Genomic DNA, 25,113 nt, shown 5'->3' on the forward strand with positions numbered 1-25,113 from the left:
ACAAATATATTCTGTGGACATATTTTTTTCAAAAAAAAATCTGTGAATAAATAAAATTGAAATGTTAATGGGCAACTGGCGTGTATGTGTAATTAGCCTAGAATATTTTGCATTTGCATCGCAGTGTTAATTCTATAGTCTAGCCTCGTTGGAGGTGCGCCTAGCGCCGACTGGCCAGTAGTGGCGTGATATAGCTGTTCATGAAAATGGCTTTGTATGTATGTGGCAAGCTTAGCACGTAGGTGCTGCGGCATTTTCTCCAGGGTGATTTGCATTTTTTATTGGCGGAACGTGTTGTAGGGTCTGACGCGTGTCTGCTTATTGCTTTATTGTCTTTCCATATTTATTTTGTTATTTTTCGTTTATTATTTTTTAATCCGCTTGGAAATGTGTGGAAATTTCATTTGTTTCCGACATCACTTCACTCACCTTCCACTTCAGTGCAACCGCTTGGCCTCTTGTTACCTTCAAGTGCACTTTGACCCGTGTATTCAGTATTGTCGGCAATTTACTGTTATAATATGTGTTAGTGGGGATTTTTAACGCCTGATTGACAAGAGGGTGTTTCACATTTAGCTGACGGGTTAGTTGGTGTTTTATCTGCTTCAGATGACGTGTCATAAGTATGTGTGGATGAGCTTTAACCCTTCGATGGACTCTTGAGTGTTAATGTCCAATAAAAGAAATGTTCACCCCACTTTTTAAGTCCATACATTTTCTATAATGTGCCACCCCTTTTCAAATTGCCTTCCTCCGATTTGTCATGCGTTTCGACGTAGATGCTAGGTGTGCAATAGTATATGGATAATTGACTGAACAAAAAGCGTAGTAAAGAGAATTGCGTAGTGCAATTATGGTAATAACGGTAATACCGGTAAAAACGGCGGAATGTATATTTCTGTGCTCTAATAGGCATTTGAACCTGCTTTTTCCAAAAGTGAATTAGTATTACTCTCATTGGGTATTTCGCTCTTAGGGATCTCAATGTGAAGATTGAAACGTGCAATATCCTGCAAACGTCCAGTCTAGCAAAACAAATGTTGAGAGGTCTTAGATATCGAACGATTTGTTGGGTAGTGATTCAAGACCGCAGAGGTGAGAAACAATTGATTTCAATCGGCGTTAGATTCGATTTTGATTCTGAGGAAAGCTCATTATACAAGTTGTTGATAACAAAAACAGAAATTGTAATATAACCGTGACCCAATAAAGGATTAAACTTTATATTGCCAGAGAGTTCAAGCCAAGATTATGTTAATAAATGTGATAAAAATATCGGTCCAACATGTATATTCTTAGTCTCGACGTCGGCAGAGATTTTCGAATTTATTATAAAATGAAAAACATTTTTTACACGGAGCTGATTTTCCTATTGGGGACATATTAACAGCGGAAATGTTACACACATACACATGTGTAGGTTGGTGAATTTCTGCGGCAAGTCTGTCGGCCGGTCTACTCTGTGAGGGCGTCTCAATGTGCCGTTTTAATGTGGTTTATTGACTTTTGAAGTGCTTCTTTCCTGCTCAGCATGCGCTGCTTCATAGCAATGCTGTCTTCTCGACGCAACGTTGCCAGCGGATATTGATGCTCAAGAAGAGCAGACGATAACAAGCGGACGAGTGTCACCTTTACTAACATGCTTATATACATGTTTACATACATGGACAATGACTAAAGGCATTTTGATGATTGTGCACAATATTGATTTTGCATTATCTAAGGCATCGGGCAACTGCTAAAAATGTTCAGTGACTTAAATTGGTCATATTTGTGGTTCTTTGCTGTGGTTGATAGATTTAAAGATTAGCTACAGATTTCTAATTAACATTAGCAATTGCAACCGCAAGTGAAATTTGAGCTCCTCAAACGAAAAGAAAGAAATGCAACTAGCGACATTGTGCGGATGTCAATACAGGCAAGGAGTTAAATGAGAACGATACTTAATGCGACCGCAAGATCGGTACTTTTCATATCACTTCGCCAAACGTTTAATATTAGCGCTAATTTGCTAAATATCTGTTAATTATCTCTTGAAGTCAATAGACTCGAAGAAAGCCGCACAATAATCTGTCATAACTGTTAAAGACTTGTGTATATGTATGTATGTGTAAGGAACACAAAATGTATATATTGACAAGGTTTTGGTAAAAATCAAAATGCTGCAGCATCACTTTTAAATCGTTCAGTGAAGTCTACGGATCGATTAGAAGCAGTAGCCGGACGTGCCTAAATGTGGGAAAATATTTTTGCTAAGAGCTCTTAATTGATTGACCTAAGAGAAACTGGATTTTTCGTCACATTTACATATCTAAGCACTGACTAAATGTCAATAACAGTGTATTTGAATGACAGTGATTTTTATGCCTTTGTGTTTGTCAAGTGATTTCCATTTGGCTGATTTATTTATGCAAATTATTTTATTTGAAAAGCACTCATAAAATTGAGAGAAAGTAAGAGAAGAACCTTACTCAACTAAAATAATGTCAGTTTTATTAACGAAAAATGCAAAAAGTAAGTAAAATATAAATTTAAAGATAATGGCATTGCAACAGAAAAGTCGTTTATTCAAACAAGTTTGAGCTTGAGAGTTTTCTTATTTTGAATGGTAGGAAATTACAGTTAATTTTTATTGCATGAGCCGAGACACTGATTGAAAGTTTCTTTACTTTTTATACTGTCAATCTTCTGACCAAAATTATCAACGGCTGGCAAAACTCCCAACTCTGGAAAACCCGAACCCAAACTATATTTCTGTAGTTTTTTTTGCATGTCAAAGATTCAAGATGACATAAGTTAGGTTAGGTTATGCTGGCCGTCAAGATGATATAGTTCCAGTACAGAATGGGGCATTACGATTTGACGGAATAAAAATCAAACTTTTTTTCGAACGTTAGATGACATCTTTTCGGAAAAACTAGTTCACATATAGAAATCTAAATAACCCCAAGCACTGTGGTAAAACCCAGTGATAATTCAAAAAATAAAAAGTAAGGAATAACTAAGCTCGGGCATAACCGAATATTTCGTACTTTTGCAACTTGCAAAGATTAAAGCCAATACTTTCAAGTACATAAGGCCTGTTAGTAATATGGGGTCTAGGGAGAGTTTGCCTCCGATTTTATTCATATAATATGCATCGTTTTAAGAAAAACACGCTTTCTCCATTTTATTAAGATAACTCACATGTTGGGCGCTATACGCGGTAAAAAGTCTCCCGGAAGTTCGAAAATATTTATTTAAGGCATATATGGGGACTAAGGGAAGTATTAGCGCAATTCAACGCATTTTTACAGATATACCATTGTCAGAAAAGGGTTATCCCTGAATTATATATCTCACACATTGACCGATGTTTTCGATCAAAGGTCAACTATAGATACTGGCGTCCAAAAATTCAGTGCCAGTGGATTAGGACAATTTTTGACCATTAGGTGGCACACTATAAAGGCAATATTCGTGTAAAGTTTTATTTCGATATACATACATACTTTACTTGTATTAGTTGTTTCATGAGTGGTACACTGGAAGGGAAAGAATCAGATGGGGTTTAAAATTTTTTAGGGCTTAGTTATGGTACACTATAGGTTTTCGGTTAATGGCGTTTTGTACCAAGGAACGCGCATGTCAAGTTTCATCTAAATATCTCAATTTTTACTCAATTTACAACAAATATGGACGATTGGAAGGGCGAATGGAGAGACATACAGTCATCCGATGTCTAACTCGATTAGGTTTAGGTTATAGATGCAACCGTTAGGTGAACAAAATATTATACTCTGTAGCAACATGTTGCAAGAATATACAAATTTACAACTTTTTAATGTTGGAATGTAGGTACATACATATATGCAATTTACCGTTTTCTTGCCAACACCATTCGCCTGATTGCTGCCGCTGTGGCCGTTCGCTGCGGACGTCGTTGATGTCTGGGAGATGGACATCTTGCCGCCATTTAGCTCTTTGCCCTCCATGTCGTCATAAAACTCAAGCTGTGCTGCCGCTTCTTCTTCCTCTGCTTCTGCTTGCAAATGATCTCCTTGCAATTGTGCGTACTCTTGTTGTTGCTGCTGCTGCTGCTGCTCTTCTCTCTGTGGCTGTGGCTGCGTCTGTTGCACGTTCTGGCTCGTGTTGGCGATCGTGCGCTCACATTCTGTAGGCATTTCAAGTTCAGCTGAAAATAGTTTTCAGCACTGTGCGAGTGTGTGTATGTGTGTGTGTGTGTATGTGGCGATAATAGATTTTCTTAATAAATTCTTTTTAGATTTCCGCCTTTTCTGATTTTATATTTTTGGCTTCAAATGCGTTGCTCGTTTTCCAGCGCAAGTATGTGCAACATCGTAAAAATCACGCGCGTGCAAAGCTCACATGAATTCCACAAATTGATATGGATATTTTTCGTTCAGAATCAATCAACTGTATTTTTATCGTTTCTTCGCATTCATGCAAAGTTGATAAAAGACTCACTTGTTTGTTGTTGTTGGGTGTCTTGTTTTGGTTATAATTTCCCTTCCTCTTTGGCGCGTGGTTTCTTATGAATAATTTTGTTTTGATTTTAATTTATTTCTGCTTATTTTTCTCCGCAGTTCCGGAGGTGTCAGATTTTCGATTATTTCCACTGACTTGCCCACTCTTGTGGTGTTTTTGTTGTTGTCGCTTTGAGTTATGCACGTTTCGTTATTTGCTCAGCTGCAGTTGGAGTTATTGTCTTGTTGTTGTGGTTTTATTAACTCAGCATTGCTTGTGCACGCTGCAAGTTCGACTTTCAGCGTTTATCTGGAATGATAAGAAAATTGAAGAAAATATTATTAAAATATGAGCAGCTCCAAACTGCGGTGCAAATCGCATTCAATTAAATCTAACACAATAATTAATAAAAATGTGTTTTTTCTTCTTTTCTTTGTTGTTTGCTGTCAGCTTTGCTGATGCGCCTACAAATTTTGTGAAGACAACGGCTGCCCGTAATCGAGACAAAGCATCGCTAACAACTCGACGTGGGCGACTCTCGTAAACAGCCCTAAATGATACATTTACAAAAACAACGGCAAAAATATGTTAGCACCAGTCACTAGGAAAATAAGTGCGTGTCAAATTTCTAATAAAATGTTGCCTTAGTACCGATCAATGGCGCGCAACTCAACTTACGTGGGTAGCAATTAGTTTGACATATTCGGCATTTGAAAGCTTTTATAACCGCTAGTTGTTTCGCAAGTGTTTTAGCGCTTAAACACTTTAATGACTTGACCCTTTTTGCTGGGAAATCGTTTATACTGGGTAGTCGAAAAAGTCTTTTCGTATTTTGTGGTTGCAGTCGTATATTTCCAGTGCTACCAATCACATAGTGTCATACCATAAAGTGTAGGAAAGTTGAGATTTTAAGCTTCATATAGCGAAAGAAAAAATTAAATTCGGGGAAGTGAAAAAAGTTACGACTGTAAATTAAATCATAATTTTCACGAAATTTTAAGGACACGAAAGACTTTTTCGACTACCCAATATATAGATTTCCCCTTAATAATGTTTTTTATTAAACTTTAGAAAAAATAATTATGTTTGCACTGTAGTTTTTGTTGGCCATTTTAAGATAAAGTATATTTAGCTACTTTACATTTGAAATCACTTTCCTCTGTTTATCGTTTCCGTTGCTGCAAAAATTTGAAATTCTAGCCATTGCGTTAATTAACCTCTTTCATCAATTGCTATGAAATGTCGGCGAATTTCAAAGCTTCCAATTCCATAGAACACAACTTAAGGCGGCGATCAGCTATAGTTAAAGGAGGGGGAGGAGTACGGAGAGCAAATTAAAAATAAGAGAATAAAAATAGGAAGTCAAATGAACGGCCACTTTGTTGCATGAAATCTTTGTGAAAGAAGCGAACTCACACAAACATGCATATGCAAACCATACATGCAAACTACACACAGCATGTATGGTTGTATGTGTGAGTGCGCAGTGAAAACAAAAGCTTTGAAATGAGTACGCGGTATATAGATACCGCTATGAAACAAGCAATTAATAATTAATTAAGATGAAATAACATAAATTCATTTTTAACAAGCGAGCAATGACAACAACATAACCACAAAACACGTATTCGTAACAACAGGGGACAACTTAAGTATTTCGAAGTCAACAAACTGTGTGGAGAGACCAAGTGAAGATGTTAGGAGCGGCGTAAACCCTGTAGGGAAATACTTTCGCTGGTCGAAAAATGCAATTTTCTTACGATTTTACTCTTAAATAAAACTCTATCCCTAAGAAAATTTCCTAAGACATTTTTAGCTATCTTATTTCAATTCAGTTTTCTTATATATAATCTCATACGATAAGTAAAACATTTTACGTTTCTGTTAAAAATTCTCTTCAGGTTCACAGTACAGGGAGACGTCTAAGTTTCCAAATACGCAAACACTTGTATGCTTATGTCAACTGCGCGCTATGTCTTGTAAGAGATAGCTGTGCGAAAGCGGCAATCTGCAATTTTCACTGACGGCAACCTCTCTTACACATACACACATTGAAGCAGCAGAGACTTTTCAATGCACTTTGTATTTATATAATTTTGCGACTTTGCAAACTTCAAAGCTGCAATTGACAGCCGACGGATCGGTGGCTGAGACCATTCCGAACTGCTGGCTGTCATTGGTGGCGTTGATTTTGTTGTAATTTCTTACTGTGCGTAGTGGGGTGGCTGCTCAAATTACGCTGTGAACGCTCCGAATGCCGCACAATGCCAGCTCGTTTTCTTAATAAGTTTGACCCGCATCGCATTGGTGGGGAGCGTGGCGGGCTGGCCGAAGCGTCATAATAATTGCGTGGCACACACGCATGTGTCCGCCACTGTGAGGCGGCATCTTTTCACAACTTCAACAACAACAACAAAGGGAGACAGCATAAATGCATTAGCTAATAAGAGTGACCACACACGCATTTATTGCCAGCGTTGCATTGTCGGTGTGGAATAATTGTTGAGTTTTGTTTTTGTTTGTGTGTGCTTTTCCATTTTTTTCTGCGAGCAATTCATCTTTGCCTACGGCTTGACCGAAGCGTGCAAGTGTTTTATTATTATTATTACTGTTATTGTAGGCATTTGAAGAGGCTTTGAAGTTTTATTGAGTGCAACAGGCAGTTATATACCCGCAGCAGCGTCGCGAATGGAGAATTATTGTGAAATAAAATGTTGGAAATGCAATTGAAGTGCGAAATGGCATCTTTCTGCATACTTATGGCGGTAAGCGGATCTCTGCCAATCGCACACACACATATTGTGAGCTAAGATTTATAACCAGAGAATATATGCGTATGTGTGTGTGTGTGAAAAATACTTGTGGCGAGTAGTCTCTTTGACACTACGTTAATTGCTGCCATCAATTAACGGTCGCTAAACTTATTTTATGGTAAAAATAGCTGTACTTATGGCATGTGACCCTTTTAACGGCTTTCCAATTTATTGGCGACTATCGTTAACGCTTTAAGTGAGAGTTAGGAGCAGATAAAGGTGGTATGATGGCGTTTCTCTATTTAGCACTCGCTGAGGTCATTTCAATTCAGCAATTCTTTTACAGTTTCATTTACAAAACAGTGCTACTTTACACGAATATGTTGCCAGTGAGTCACTCACGCCCACGATTGTGTGAATGCGCAGTTTTCAATAATTTTTCAATAATTTAATTAATGTTTTGACTATGTTTACGCTGAAAGAATTATATGTATGTTACTTAGAAAGGGTTTATATCAACCATATCGAAGTTCGGTGTTCCCATCGTCGATTATGTTGGGAAAGTTGTTTTTGTAAACATTTCTTTATTTATTGAATCAGCTTGTTTTAAGAATAACAATAAATGATAAAATCCGAGTTCTATTCAAAACTAAAGAAGCTTAAGTTTGTGTTTGAGCATTTTTGCTGAGATATATGTAGTTCTTCAAAAGGCTGATAGATCTTTTCTTTTCAAGCGGGTTTGATTACATGATTGCTGCAAACCATTAGCTAACAGATTTGGATGTTCCCGAAGTTTAATTTCGTATTTCTTTATGCTGGAATCTACGTCTTTCTTTGTCATAGGAATATCGAGATCTTTATGAATGTTTTTATTAGGAAAATATGTACTATGGTGAACCCGTCAAAAATTTTTGAAAAAGTTAAAATAATATATTAATCTAAAATACGGAAAATGTACTTAAGAATGTTCACTAGGGTGACCATTTATAATTACCGTTCATTTTAAGTGCAGCCCTAATGTTTAGAATTTTGGCAATTTTGCGCGTTCAAAATCTAATTCTTATGTAAATAATGTACTCACTTCTAGCTTAATCTATGTGCGTATATTTTATCTGTGCGACTTAAATTTATAAAGAAATTTTTTTTTTTTGGATTTTTTAGATTTGATGGCAGACACCACAAAAGCTTGGGAATAACAAATGAGTTAATTGTGCGACTTGAAAGGTCTTATAACAAATTTGACAACTGTAATGCAAATTTTAGTATTTTTTGGCTAATTATGCGGCTCGCAGTTGCTGACATATTTTGTAAAATGTCAACAAAAAATACCAATGAGTTGCTTATTTGGTTGGCTGATTTGAATAAGAATGAATGAAGACACAAAAATGAAGACCGATGTGGAAGCATGGAGTTATAAAAATTAACAACAATAGAAAATATGAAAAGAAATACCTAACTGAGAGGCATAACAGCGCTGCGATAGAAAAATGAAGAATGAAGAAAACAAAAGTTGCTACAAAACTGCGCTTTCCACAAAAAGCAGCAACGCTGTTCGTTGAAAAGAATCTCTAAGATGAAGATAACCATAATTATGCTATCATAGGAAGTCTTGGATCATGGATCTTGGATTATTTAAATGTATATATGTATATATAATAAAAAAAGATAATGATTATAAAAGCCAACAACATAAAAAGCGACAGATAAATAATAATTATTTGGATAGAGAAACGGCTTACACGAATTAACTGCCAGAAGAAAGCCAAAAAGACCTTCACGGCAACTTGTAACTGTCTCAGGTGATTAAGTCAAAATAGTGGTGAAATTAACAATGACCTGCAGTCAGCAGCAGTAAAATATGAGGAGGAAAAACAAACCGAATTCATAAAACAAGATTTTATAAAAATAGATACAAACAAGAATAATGTAGAAGGAAATAAGCGTAAAAGCGAGTAGATCTCTTGACCTCCCCATAAATGACTTCAAAAAGTCCAAACAAAAATAATTATGCATAAGTTTGCCGAACTTGCGCCTGAGTTGAGCTGGCGATACTTTAATAGTCGCTCAAAGTGACAATACAGCCGACGAACAGTTATTTTAATGCAGGTGTCATTTATTTTCACTCGAAGCAAAAAAAAAATTGCTTGCTCGTGATTCTAATGCAAATAGTTAACATTTTTGAAATGTTTTGTCAGTTTGAACTTCACTTCGCCGTTAACGCTTTGCCTTTTGTTGTCACTCGGCAAGTGTCAGCTGTGCTGTCAAGCAATGTTGACAATATGCAGAGCGCTGGCAATAAAAATGTCATAAAACCAGAATGCAATAAAAAATGTCACATGTTACTCACATATAATATTTGACTTAGTGCTTTGATTTATTTTATTTGCTTTGCATTTTTCATTTAATAATTAACCTCGGTTGTTGGCTTCAAAGAAAGTGCTTTCGTGAGTTGTAAAAAGCGAAAAAGGCTGTAGAGAGTAGAGCTGCAGTGTGCGGGATTATGTCAAATGCATTTTGAAGCAAAGCTTTGAGGCAACTTAATTTTTTTGATCTAAAATCACAGAAGCGACTATGTAATCTGTTGAATCGAAAGTAAATTTTTCATTATTTTTTTATTTTTATAAACAAATTGTTTCGCTTTTTCTTTCATTAAATCTTCATATTCATACATACGCATGTAGGTATGTTTCAATGTACATACATATGTATTATGTTGTTGGCTATATGTATGTATGAACGTAACTTTAATTGGAGCAATAAAGTTGTTCAACTGTCAAGCGACGTCACGCTCCTAATTTGACATACACAATCGTTAATAGCCCGATAGAAAACAGAAAAGCATCAAAGTGGTCACTTCCAAACGAGCAGCAAACAAATAATTACGATTAACAATTTCCATTGCAATGGCGATAAAACAATAACAACAGGCTAAAAAAGCCAGACAAAGGAAAGCATAAATTTCAACAAGTTGGAAAAGATATTAGCATAAAGTGTGGTACATAAAATGTCAAGTCAAAAGGAAAGTGAGTGAACTCGGTATCGGATTACGCTTGCGGCGCTCTTGAGCATGCGCGTCCAGTTGGCACACCCAACGAAGCAGGGCTATTGGGTGTGTTGCTAAATGTTCGCTTCGTCGAAACGTTTGTTCGAAGCTCTAAAAGCTTACAGAAATCAGACTTGCAACAAATTGCTATTGACAATGAAAGTGCAATGAGTTTGAATGCGTTCAGCAAATAAATAAAGCAGATAGTTTTATTTAAACAACTCTGTGCGCTAATCTTAAAGTAATAAAAGCGTTCTCGATTTATAATTATAATATCAATGACTGGAACACGAGTTCGTCTCGAAAATCAAGCACATTTTCTTGATTTTTGTGGCAGTGTTGCCGATTCGAATCTCAACACTTGCTTTCTATAAGTGTGAGGAGATCGCCTCTGGTTATGTGGTGGTAATTGTTGAGTGGTTATTTCATTACCTGATCCTACCGGGATTAAAAAATCGGATAGGAATCCACTGTCACCCAAATAAAAACATTCAAATCGGCTGCATTATAATTTCTTTGAAAGTAGTCGTTCCTATGTGATAATTACGCTCGTTGGTACAATAACCAAATATTAACTGAAGCAAATAAAATAAATTTTTATTTACAATAAGCAAACGATTGCAACAAACGAGGTCATTGTACAATTACATGTTATCACAAATTTAAATACATACTTATGCACTATCTCATTTGCATTGTCTGTGACTCTTTCGCTCTGCACGCACCGGTGGGTTTGCGCATGCGCAGCCTGCTATTTAACTACTGGCACTCAACTAAGTAAGATAAACGATTTGATAACAGCGCAGGTAGCCACAGTTATTTGAATATTATACTCGTACGCATATACACATATAACATACATACATAACATACAAATAACGGTGAGGGGTGAGGCGAGCATCAGCGCCGCGCCGAGGGGCCAATGCACTGCGCCGACTAACAACAATTGCGCTTTTGTTGCACATTTCAGATGCTAAGATACACGCAACGCTGCTTTTTATAATATATACATATGTATGCATGTGAGTGTGTGTATGTGTGTAAATAACAGCACTGACCGGCGGTTAAAATTAACTATAATAGCAAGAAATAAACAGAAGTGAAAAAACTTGAAAAAGAAAACTGCGCATACAATGTGACTGCAAACGATTATGATAGTGCGACAACATAACAAAAAAAACAACACGAACAACGATCGAACGATAGCAACTGCAATTATGATAACCACGCTAATAAAGCGCGCAGCAGACGAGCTAGCCGATGCTGGTTACATCTAACAAGCGCTCATTTGTGGCCAGCGCGAGAATACACACATTCACACATGCGCACACTCTGGTCGACAATATTAGCGTCCAATACCGAACACTTTAGTGAGTCACGTTATATCGGGATTTGGAAATCTCAACGCTATGTTTTCAAAGAGAGATGTCAATGTTAGCTTTGCCGCTAAGAATATTTCAAATAAAAATCAAGAAAGTTTGAAAATTTTTTCAGTGGTAATCCTGTTTTCGCATAGTTCTAACCAATAGACTTTGGGAGCGCGCGCTCTACCGGCGTTTTTATATATATTTCTGAAAGATTATCAGCTGTGTAAAGAAAGAAGTTCTTTGTTCCATAACTCGTGAATGCAGAACACCAACTTTATCTGTTAAATGTGCAGTCTAAATATTTCAGATGTGCTAAAGTGGGGGCTTTTTATGTTAAAACAAAAGCTCAGAAATTATCATTAAGGCGTTAAAAGACTATTCTGTACTTATTACTGTTATTCTAAGATGACTGCCCAAAGCTATATTCTTTGTAGTACAAACATATTGCTCTATTCCGGCTTGCTTTCAAAACGAAAAGGAGCCGAAGTTGAAGCTTTTGCAGCTGTATTTTAATAAGCACTGCCGATCGAAAACCCATAAAAATTTCGATTTTTTCTTTATATGCTGGAAATGATTACTTATAGTATACATATGTATATGCAGTTGAGCAGAGTAGGTGGCGACGCAGGAGAACTGCATTTGACCGAACGCCAAACTAAACTCTGTCTGTAATTTAATAATAGTTTTCAATATCAATTAGCATGATTTAAGTGTGGGCTGCATGCCCCAAGTGGGCGTTTATTAGACAAGTAGATCAGCTACTGGTTATAGCTAATTCTTTGCTAATGAAAATCACCAGCAGAATAATAAAATTCAAATATCAAACCTTACAAGTTTAATCCCAATAACAACACTATCAGAGCTGCCAAGCTTATGTCATGTGAATAATAAATTAATGTACAAGATTTTATCGACCGTGAGCGACTTTAAGGCCGACTTTGCTAATATTATATGTATATAAAATATACAATTAATACATACTCACATATAGTACATAAACACATTCATACTGAAAATATGTCTTCATAAAATGTTAATATTTAAAATTCTGCAACACATTACACATTCAATATTGAAAACTAAGGAATAATTGGGAATTCCTTCAAAGTATTTTTTGCCAGAGAGAGATCTTTGCAATCGCTTTGAATTATTAAAAAAAAATATATAAGTATATGAATTTATTTCCTTTGCTACATGATAAATTATCTGCGGCTTTCACGAGCAACAGGGACCCAAAACTTAGCAATCTGCATCTGGACGTATGCTCACGCACATATTTAGAAATACACCTATGCGCCTGCCTGAGTGTCTTTATGAAGTAGCAATTAATGAATGCAAATTAGACAAAGGTGTTGAAGGCATTTGTCAAACACATGTACTATGTATGCAAATATATATGTGCTTATGCTTGTACATATGTAAGTATGCCTCACTTTTTTATGTTTTTTTAATTAAATTTAATTTTGCAGTTATTTAAAATGATAAAGCGTTTGAGCATGAATAGCTGTTGAAAAGTGAAGGGAGCCTAAAGGGTGTTACAAAATGAGTGCAGTAAATAATAGCGAATGATATGCGAAAGACGTTGATTTAAGCAACGTTTTAATTGGAATTTCACACATTCATGTGAACATTAATTTATGTACTAACATGCATGTGAATATACTTGTACATATGTATTACAGTTATTCATTTGCATGCAGCGTTGCTTTTTATAAATTAAATAACTGTACAGCAGCATATTCAATTCAGTCTTGTCCACAATAATTGCTTGGCGTATTACCAACAAGCAATTATGATATAATCGCCAAGAAGGCCAAACTAGATTTGCATATGTGCATGCGTCCGTGTGTGTGTGTGTGTATGAATATTTGTATGCAAATGCAGTGCTTGGCTAAATATTTTCGCAAAAGTGAGAGTGAGTAATGTTAAAATTTACAAAATAAATTAAAATATATACAAAAAATAATAATTTTAATTAACAAGTTGTTAACGGCAAGGAAATTACAAAGGAATTAAATGCATAACTAAATAAACCTCAATTATAATTTGCATAATGCCAAAAGTTTACATTCAAAGTAACTGCATGTGTTTACATATATATTATACTTATGTATATTCGCAGCATGTTGGTAAGAAAAATTGATATGTATCTGTGTATAAATATAGCAAATATACTTTTTTATACTCTCGCAACAAAGTTGCTAAGGAGAGTATTATAGTTTTGTTCACATAACGGTTGTTTGTAAGTCCTAAAACTAAAAGAGTCAGATATAGGGTTATATATACCAAAGTGATCAGGGTGACGAGTAGAGTTGAAATCCGGATGTTTGTCTGTCGGTCCGTCCGTCTGTCCGTCCGTGCAAGCTGTCACTTGAGTAAAAATTGAGATATCATGATGAAACTTGGTACACGTATTTCTTGGCTCCATAAGTAGGTTAAGTTCGAAGATGGGCAAAATCGGCCAACTGCCACGCCCACAAAATGGCGAAAACCGAAAACCTATAAAGTGTCTTAACTAAGCCATAAATAAAGATATTAAAGTGAAATTTGGCACAAAGGATCGCATTAGGAAGGGGCATATTTGGACGTAATTTTTTTGGAAAAGTGGACGTGGCCCCGCCCCTACTAAGTTTTTTGTACATATCTCGGAAACTACTATAGCTATGTCAACCAAACTCTGTAGAGTCGTTTCCTTCAGGCATTTCCATATACAGTTCAAAAATCGAAGAAATCGGATAATAACCACGCCCACCTCCCATACAAAGGTTATGTTGAAAATCACTAAAAGTGCGTTAACCGACTAACAAAAAACGTCAGAAACACAAAATTTTACGGAAGAAATGGCAGAAGGAAGCTGCACCCAGGCTTTTTTTTAAATTGAAAATAGACGTGGCGTCGCCCACTTATGGACCAAAAACCATTTCTCAGGAACTACTCTACCGATTTCAATGAAATTCGGTATATAATATTTTCTTAACACCCTGATGACATGTACGAAACATGGGTGAAATCGGTTCACAACCACGTCTTCTTCCAATATAACGCTATTTTGAATTCCATCTGATGCCTTCTCTGTATAATATATATATACATACATTAGGAAGCAATGATGATAGCGGAATAAAACTTTACACAAATACGGTATTTGAAAAATATGTAAATGACGGATAATGAAATCTCGATTACCACTTTATCATGCGAGAGTATAAAATGTTTGGTGACACCCGAACTTGGCCCTTCCTTACTTGTTAATAATTAAAAATGTACAAAATAAAGTACAAAATGCCTAACACTAACGCACGAGCTATCAACAGAGGCAATATGGCAACTTTTACCACGGCAACTGTCATTTGCTTTGGCGTCCACAAGCTAAGCCCTCTCGCCCGATATGTGAAAATTATTATGATTTCGCGAAAAAGTAAATACGAGTAAAACATGTAAAAACTCAAATACACAAAATTACAATAAAACAAGAAAAAATGTTAAAATGGTTTTCACAAATAAAACAGTTTCCATAGAAGAACTTGAATTTGAAGGTTCAGTTTGTATGGTAGCTACATATATGCTATAGTGATCCGTTCTGAACTATTTCTGTGATGATTTCACCATTGCCTTTGACAATAATCGATGCCAAAATTTGTTAAGATATCTCCTATTAAAATTAAAAAGTTTTTCATACCAGAACTTGATAATGGTCCGACATCGGCTGTTTTTTAGAGAGAAAAGATATCTCAAAAACTGAGTGACTAGTTTACGTATTGACAGATAGACGAACATCACACGTACGAATATATATTGCATGTGACTTGGAACTGCGTGTGGCGACAATTAATTGAGACAGAAGCGTTTCACCGTCTCAACTAGTTATAACTCCAAATTTTAGTTGAATGCATCGGTTCGTTGACACAGATTTCAAAAGGAGGCTCGTTTATAGATCATATAAATAAGATATAATGAGAGATCTGAAAATACATTGATCTCGTACAGATCCTGCCACAGCTCAAAAATACTCATTCATGCTAGTATTATGACGTCAGCAAAACATGAAATAGAGCCCTATTCCACAAGAACTCGCAACCACCAACAGTATGTTGTTAGCAAATATTTTGTTAGGGAAGGTGAAATTCTAGAAAATATGTCTGGAAACTTAATGTCGATATCTTGTTCTGGATGCTAAGCCCGACCTAAAAGCACAGCTTGATATTATTAGTCTTATTACTTTGAAAATTAAATTATTTTGGAAGCTGGCATACTCGTATATAATTATTATTCCAAAAATAAGTGCACGCAAACATAAAGAACAGTAAGCTGTAACAAAAAATAACGGTTAAAACGAGGAGTAAGCGGAAATATTGCGTTGCTCGCATTGCTGCTTTGTATGCGGCGCTTTGAGAATGAATTGCATTGAAAGCGAACATTAAAAATATAAATAATGAAATCATAAAATCGAGAAAAAGGAAAAAACGAAGCGATAGCAAACGAAAATTGATTGTAATTCAATTATGCGAATGAATGAGTGAGAGTGGATGCAAATGCAATTTTTCGCAATTGCCGAAGACAAATAAACAACGCCGAGCAGTTAACGTACAACGCGGCATATGCTGACGGCAGACGGTGGATGGCTACAATGGAGTGATGGCGACTACCACACTGTCGGGGCGGTGGAGCAGGCAGACGGCTAATAGCCAAAGCGAGCGAGGAGGACAAAGAACGCTGCTAGTTATTAGCAGAGAGGGGTGAGCTGATTGCCTTCTTGCAACAGATGCGGCAACGTAAATTAAATGACGGCGGAACGAGAAGCCGGGGTGCCGAGCACCATGTCAGTTGTCAGACGTATCGACAGTCAGTCAGCACCGACGTGTGGAGAATCAACCGATAGTTGGAGCTCGTGCAGAACAATGGCGACTGACAGCGGCGAATAAATTGTAGTAACAAATGGCAACAGAGCAAGAAAGCTGGTGGAATACAAACAACACATATCTGCTCTTATATATTCTTTGATTAATTTCAGCACGGAATTTTTCGTTTTATTTTATTGTTACAGACACTTCCGTTTGGCGAACTCGTTTGAAGTGGTGGGAGTGGAGATTTTGAAGTTATTGGAAAAACTAACAATGCTGTAATTAGATTTGATAGAGAAAATTAGCAAATAGAGTTCAATTACATTTTATTTTATTTCGGAAATGAGTTGAAATATATTAATATGAGTGTATTTAAAACAAACCAAAATCCAGTTAACAAAATTCTACATTCTTATTCGTACATACAAAATGTATTTTTTTTTGGTTTGGTTTGGTTTTAGAATTAAAAAGTGATGCGAAACCGTTTTATACCAGAAATATTTCAAAGTTATAATATTTCAAAGTTTTTTACTGAACCAGCTAAGTGGTGGCTAATTGATAGCTAGCAGCCTGGCCCTGTTTTGAAGTAGAATTCGGAAGCGACGATTCGTTCCTTATCTAAGGAATCGCCAGACCCATAAAGAGCTCCTTAAGTTTTCATCTCTTGAGCTCAGTTCTAGTAAGAGCATTAATTGCACCAATTTCACTTCGGGTCAAAAGGAAGAAATCGAGTTTTTGCAACTGTATTGCATAAGAAAAATAACAACAAAAACAATAAATACTGTCAGCATTTTCTATTTGAGTGTTGCATAAAGTTGCTCGAACGAAATTATTTTCTACTCCATTTACACACTGGTTGTTGTAGTTTGCTCATGCAAACCGGCAAAAATTGTCAATTCTCCTGACGAAATGAGCGCAAGTGCAGCCGAAAGCAGTCAGCACCGTTCGGACACACAATGCAGCCAAGATAAGCGATTGTCACAGCATGTTTGTTGCTTTTGTTATTGCAACAGCAATTGCACACATCCGTTAGCACTTAAGTCAGCTGTTACATATGCACGGGAGCTTATCCATGCAGCACACACATATGTACATAGGCATTATGCATTATGCTGTTGATTTGCATTCAAAACGTCATCGATTTCGTATTTACTTTGAATTCAGTATGCATTGAAAGCAATTGAAAATAAGCGCAACAACGATAATTGTTCGATAAGCACTGTCGCTTATTATATAAATACATTGCACATAAATATGTTTACAAGTGTCTATTTCCTTTTCAGCAGCTTTTTTCTTGCCTTCTTTGACTGTCTTTCGATTTCGTTTATTGCCATGTGTGGCACGTTATTTCTGCGGCGTCGTGTTAATATTTTGTTGCATAATGGTGACGGCGACCCCAACAACATTAAGAAATATGAACAAAAAACATATAAAAACGTCGACAATAGTTTATGAAAACTAACAAAAAAATGATAGAAAATAATTCCAAAGAAATTGCCCAGCTGGCGATTGTACGGGAGCGTACAACACTAAAAACAACAAGGTAGTAAAAAGTGCAAGTTAAAAGTTGCTTGAAAACGTGATGTTGTTGCTGTACGAAAGGCAAAGTTGAATGAAAATGAACATAGAAATGAAAATGCAGACTCAGCTATAAGAAACACGCTTACATAGTTTCATATATGCATGTATGCGCTTGTAAAGCTACATATGTAGATACTTGGAACTATCTGCTAATTTACTAAGAAAATGCAAACAATTGCAAAATGCAACTCCTTTTCAAATGATTTTTGTGAAAAGACATGATTTTCCATAATTATTGCTTTTATAATGTTATGTCATAATGGAAAAGCTCGGTGTTGGATGTTGATTTTGGCGCAAAGCCATGTCTTTTAGCACATCAGGAAACTGAGAAAATTGAAGCCTTGTTTTAGGCTTTGGCGAACAAGTTTTTAGAATTCTCATGATAAAAGAAGTTCGGAATTATGAATTTATAATTGAAAGGATTTGCTATTATCAGCGCTATTCTCATGCCCTCACAAAAATCACAACTCTTACTATTGTGAGTTTTTTGAATTTTGTGCGGTTTGCCTTAAACTGGCTTAATTCAAAAGCTCAAATGCTCAAAATTTCTTCAACATTCTGAGATGTTTGAAAGCAAACCTCACAAAATAAATCTCACAACGACATCGAAAATCGATATTTTATCTATACATATACACAATGATATTTAAACTTAAGTGTAATATATTTGCTATTTTTTCAATAGCTCATCGCCACAAGAGAAGCGTGGCCACTTTGAAAAGAAAGTATGCGATTATGAGACAAGTGTTGGCAAAAAGAGTTTGCAGATGACAAAGATAAATGGTATACTTTTTGCAATTTCCCTGCCAAGACGCACGCTTACGCCGCGCTGCTGGATATTACAAATACACGATCGCTCAGCGAATACGTCCATACAAGTTTGCTGTTCGGAAACCTGACGCCAATCTATGCAATTGTATCCAGCAAAAGATATATGTACCAATGTACATACATATATACCAGATACATAGGTATATATATGTATAGATAAGCAATGCAATTGAGGCAAAGCCACATTGCTAGTGTCAATATTCAATGGAATGTCGCCGTCACGCCGACACGCTGATAAGTTAATGGCATTCCTTGCAGTTTATTAACATTTCAATTTCCAATTGAACCAAAGGCCCACTGCAACTGCTACAACGTTGCCATAATTGTATGCTAAATAATTACATACCTATACATTTCATTTTGGATGTGGCAATGAAATGAAAGAAAACGGTAAAAGTGAGAAATCGGTTCGAAGCGCTCGTTCGAAAATTGGACGCGTCCTGCAGATAAAATGACGACTGTGATGCAATGCCTTGGCTGGCGGCAACATTGGCACCACCGTTATTTGGGCGCGTAGTCAAGATCCATGATACACAAGGCAAAGCCATGCATTTTATACTTATGGACATCAATGACTTATCGCTAATGGTTTGAGCATATCAGGCAGCCACTCAATTGAGTCAATTGGGCGGTTTAAGCACAGTCTATTAATGTTGTCAAAATGCTTATTTATTAGTTAGGCTGCCTTTTTTGTAATTACAATATAATTAAAAGCTTACAATTTCGGCAAGTGGGGCGCTACTTACCAATGCTTTCTTTCGCCTCTTTTAGCATTTAGTAGTATAGTAATAGCAGCGATCCATATACTACCAATTGAAAAATAGTTACCGACCTCTGATTCTCTCAGTCACCACTAATTACGTTTTGAACTCGATCATTTGGAATTAAACAGAATTTATTCATATTTTGTTTGGATTTTTTAACACTGTTTAACGTAGCTTTCTCTGGCGCAAACACTTATGCAACTTAATGAAAAATGTTAGCAATATTTCACTCAGAACACAACTCGTTGATATCGGCACTACTCACAGCTTTTTTTCCTGTGCTGTTCAGCTTTTATTACAACATTTATTGAAATAAAATGGCTCAAACTATTTTTTTTTAATTCCACATATTTTTTTTATTAAATCTGAAAATACTTGAGGCTGTCTACTTGTTTATGGAATTTTTCTTCGTATTCACCTTCAACAAGTTTATATGTTGTTGTTATGTGAGCGGACAATAATTTGGTGGTTGGTGAGTGATATCGTGTCGCATTCACTCAATCAAAGTGCCATTCACAACGGACAATCAGCAGACAGGCAGAAGTGATTTGCAGATATGCAACTCACACACGCACACACTCTCACATTTATTTATAACAAAACTGGAGTGCAATAGCACCGCGATTGCTTTGTGCAAATGTCTTTCGCGCGATTTCCGCGGTAAATGTTGCATTTGGTGTTATGTCTTTTTAATTTCGTCGCCTTTTTCAAATGTTTTCAGTTTGCACTCGGCACAATTCGCGCTGACGACAGTTTCGGTTTCCTTCAATAATTTCACTATTTATCACGTTTTCTTCGATTTTCACTGATTGCTGAATTGTCCCGTTGTTTCGCTGTTAATATTTGCGCTTTTGTTGTTGTTATTTGGTTTCCTCACACTCACTACAATAAATTGCGGCAACAGCAGCTCGTTACACGAACGCGGCGCGTAGCGGACTGTGCCGATGAACTGATCTCAGCAGCTCGACAGCTACAAAAGCAATTGCTTAGTTCGCTTTTCGCCCGACAGCGCAGTCGCCGCAAGCGTCGCTGCTTTCGCGCTTATCGAAATAATCATATTGGCCGCCGGCGCGTATACGCGATAAATAGTATTATTAGCCCTTGCCCACACACACACACGCGCACTTGAGCGCACTTGTAAATAAGATCTGTGTACACCAAATTTTGAAGACTTCTTTGTTTACCTGCTCAACGGCAATTCGGTAAGAGGTATTCCGCCGACTCGCTTCTTTCTTATTGTTGTTATTTTTAGCGGCAAGCGTTAATATTTATTGACATTATGAGAATTGCACAAACGATTTCTTTATTCGGCAAATTCACGCATTCCGCTAGAGAAAAGCCCCTTGAGGTCTTATTTGTGTTTACCGGCCGGCGTTTGAAGTCACAATTTTGATTGAGAGCTTTTTTGATGTATTTGTTTTTGTTTTCAGAAGAAATTAGTCTCTATCTACCAGTAAATATCATTATTTATTTGACAACTTGTTTATAAAACGCAATTGTTTAAAACTTTTTCTGCAATGCTTCCAAGAATTATCACTAAAATTTAGTTTTGTATGAAAAAAAATAAAGCATCGATTTATAATCAACTTTTTTTAGAAAGAAGCTCTAAAGGTTTGAAGAAATGCTAAATATGGAATTATGAACAAAAAACGACAAAGAACCAATGTTAGCGCTCATCTAAAATAGGCTTTGCAAATAATATTGTGTCGAAGTAATATCTAGCCAGACATCAGATATGGAGGTCTACGTAATCTGAACGGACTCGACTTCATCAACCATAAGAGTAACGTCATTATAAACAAAACGGTTGTGGCTATCAACACCATTCGGAACTTTTATACTTCTCAAAAGTCAAAAGCAGTCCAGATGGTCAGTTTCTCACGCTTTAGATAATCTCACATACACTTATACCCTTATGTGTGCGATATATATGCAAATATACAAATGAAAAGATTATATTTAATAATTTATATAACTTAATTAGAAACTTATCTTCCCAGAGGAAGTCATGCTTAACAATGTTTAATCCAACGGAAAGCTACATGTAGACTTTGATGGAGGAAACCAAATACTTTGACTAACTAAAGTAATTTACATTGATTTGTTATTAATAAAAATTAATAAAAATACATGGCTTATGATAATAACAACAAAATTTAGAGGCGTTTAATGAGCGCTGGTAACTTAATTAGAAACGACATTTGTTGCCCCGAAAAATAAATTTAAATAGCTTCGTGCCTCAACAAATGGCTCATTCGCTTGCAAAGCCCCTCGTCAATGCAACAGTGCAGTAGAAGCACAGGCGCCTATGCAGTCGATACCTGTAGACAAACATATAATTAAATAGCGATAAACAAGCATAATTGCAGGTAAGCGCAGAAAACGTCTGCGACGCCTTGCAGGTTGCCCCATATGCGACAGAGGGAATTAAAACCGAATTATGGAATCGGAATGTACTCAAATCCGGCGTTGGCGGTAAGGCGTGGCGAGCGTGTCGAGAACTACTTACTTGTGTGTACATGTATGTAAGTGCAAATAGACAAACATATGTACATATGTATTCTTTAAAGGAATTTCGTTTTTAGTGCTCGGTAGGTATGCAACCATGTAACTAATTAATAATTAAATATTCAGCGCATGCATCAAGCGGCGAAAATATGCCGCCGAAAATTTCTTTCTTTCTTTAATGAAAAAAGTAACGCCAAAGCCAATTCGAAAATATTTAAAATGAAATCAAATAAAACTTGTAACAGCTTGCTCGCTGACCCATTTGGCGGCGCTTAATAGTTGGTACGCGCAAGCGCTGAGCATAAACGATTTAAGTATGCAATAAACATAAATGCCTACGAAATGAAAACAAAATGAAGAGAAATCAATCAATATGCGCACACTTGCAGGTACACACATACATACATGTCTACAGGCAGGTGTGCACATGACATATTTCCACACCCACTGGAGGACGCAACGAAAGAAATACAATCACATTTAAAATGATAATGAAGCCATCAAGTAACGTGGAAAAATTGAAATGTGAGCTAAGCATTACATATGTATAAACAAACAAAGTAGGCAAGCTTGAATATTATGGGCACGAAAGTATTCGATTGTCAATAATAATGCAATAAAATAATAAAGTACTATAAACAATATTTAATGTAATGGTATTGTAGTATCTCAATAGACATAAAAATATAGCCAAATGAAATATCAAATTGACCCGGACTGGTCTGTATAGGTAAATTGATTTTTTCCCAAATCGATCTTAAGAGCACTTACTTGTATATTAATCTACATTAGCTTCCTTTTAGCTAGCTTATATCAGCAATCAGAAAGCCGGGTAACAAGAATAGAAGATACACCGTCAACCGTATTTCCATTCAGACACCAAATATGTACAACCAGGGTTAATAGTATTGAAAGATGCATCTTCTGCCCAAAGGGGTGTACAATCGCTTCAAGGCCAAAGGTTTTAATGGAAAAGCTTTAGTTTTTCATTTAAATTTAAGAAATAGTTTTAAATAAATATTTCTAAAATGTTTCGAACTCTTTCCAAGCAGTCTAGAACTCATGGCATTAGTTACGGAGGGGGTGGGATTTTGCAGCTTTTGAAGAGGTTCAGAACTACGGACCAATCAGCACGAATAGAGGGACACAGTGTGGGGAAATGAGATTGCACAGAAACGCGCGAGAGTCTGAGTGCCGACGTGTATGTACATACATATATATAACTGTACTTTTTCATTTGGTTAGGTGCTTATAAGTATTTATTTGTGTGGAAGAATGCGGCAGCTTTTAGTTTCGTTGCCTCGTTCGTCAGAATGGCGGAATGGTTGGGCAACTGCAACTAGTCGACAAAACAATACTGGTCCGCGAGCGTAACATACATATACACACCTACTCATACCTACCGACATGTTGCAAACAGTTTGTGGACACCGGTGGCTGCTGGCAACTGTATTACAAAAGATAAAATTAACAAAAACTAACTAAATGATCGTTGAGGCGTGACGCAATGTCCACCTTGATAACTTTGGGCAACACAACAACAACAGCAATGACAGTAAACGTAAAAAATCGTCAGCCATGCAAAAACAACAAGGCAATGAACGAGCTCATTCATGTTTGCAGCAATATGCGCTCACTGCGTTGGTGAGCCAGACATTTTGTGGTAGTTGTTGCTGTAGTTTTCGACTGCAGCAATGCCGTTTGCCTTTTTATGCGCATTTGAGGCATGACGAATGTGGCCGCACAGTATAATTATGCGCTCAACACTGGCGGTGGTGCGTATACGCCCCGATGAACCGTAATAACCGAACGCGAACGCAGCGCCGAGGGGTGGCCAAGGGTGCAAAGTGAGCAAGAGCATGCAACAAATGTTGTTGGATTTTTATGATTTCCTTTTCGCGTCACAAAAAGCCAACGTTTGGCTAAATCAGTTGCCACCAAGTAGGCAGCAGACTGTTTGGGAATGATTATTTGTGTGTGTGTGTGGCTTGTTGTTCAGTCATCGCTCTAACCTCAATAATGTCCGCCCAGCGAGTGCTTGGAATTTGTAAATGAAATTTATTACTTTAGATTGTGATTAGTGTTATTTATAGTTATGAACTGCTTACATGTACCGCACACGTACACACACACACACGCACACACAAATCGATTATTCAGCGAGGCTCTTCATGGGTGTCTCATTCACTTCCCCAGTGCCAGCCAACTGTGGCCATAATGAAGTTTCCACTGCGTCGGTGGCGCGTTTGCTTGGCAATTGCTGCCATTTAAAACATTTTTTGGTTAAAGCCCTCAACAAACAGTTTTTTTTATTCTCTTTAGAATGTCACCGGCGTAGAATAAAAATGGAAATCGGATGAACAACAGCTATGTTCAACGATGCGGCAATTCGGTCGAAACACAAGTGGACACCTATTAGAATGTTCAGCCAAATGGCAACAACAAGTTCACGAAGTCAATTTGGCTTGTTGTTGTTATTGTTATCGTAATGTAAGCTTTATGGCGCTGCTAAGATAGGAAGTTATGCCCGCCCCCCTCCACTTATTAGTAATTAAATTCTATATACATGTGTACTTCGATTGAATTGGTAAGCAAACCATGACTCTGATTGCGGGAGTTTAGCGTGTAATAATAACCTTTGGAAAAAAAAAACCATTAATCGCCTAGTTTATCAGAGCAACAAAGAAAATACATAAAATCAGATAGGTATAAATTTTCGTAATTGAAATAAATAAAAAAATAAAAAAATTCCAAACACTTTAATAAAAAAACCATCCCCATCTTTGAGGATCGCCATCAGTTGTTGCATCATTGAACAAACTGAATCCATTAGCCGATTTGTTCTGAAATAGCAGTCAAATGGTTTGATGTTGAAATGAAGACTGAAGTTACGTTTCCCATCTTATGTGAAGAATCCTCCTCTCGAGCACTTCTAGAGTAGCTTCATCATTCTTTTCA

General features: G+C 36.6%; 1 protein-coding gene across 5 annotated transcripts in view; it reads right to left on the minus strand.

Annotated features, from left to right (window-relative positions):
• Positions 1 to 25,113, minus strand: part of LOC120773051 — a 124,871-nt gene that overhangs the window by 24,955 nt on the left and 74,803 nt on the right. For 4 of the 5 annotated variants that reach the window (XM_040101986.1, XM_040102000.1, XM_040102017.1 and 1 more), the window contains one exon: positions 3,861 to 4,776. In XM_040101986.1, the coding sequence (XP_039957920.1) occupies positions 3,861 to 4,163 (303 nt within the window). In that variant the 5' untranslated portion in view covers positions 4,164 to 4,776. Of the gene's footprint in view, positions 1 to 3,860; positions 4,777 to 19,629; positions 20,520 to 25,113 lie in introns of those variants that run through there. The other variant, XM_040101992.1, reaches the window with a different exon arrangement.

This window comes from Bactrocera tryoni, chromosome 1 (assembly GCF_016617805.1).
Source record: "Bactrocera tryoni isolate S06 chromosome 1, CSIRO_BtryS06_freeze2, whole genome shotgun sequence".
NCBI lineage: Eukaryota > Metazoa > Arthropoda > Insecta > Diptera > Tephritidae > Bactrocera > Bactrocera tryoni.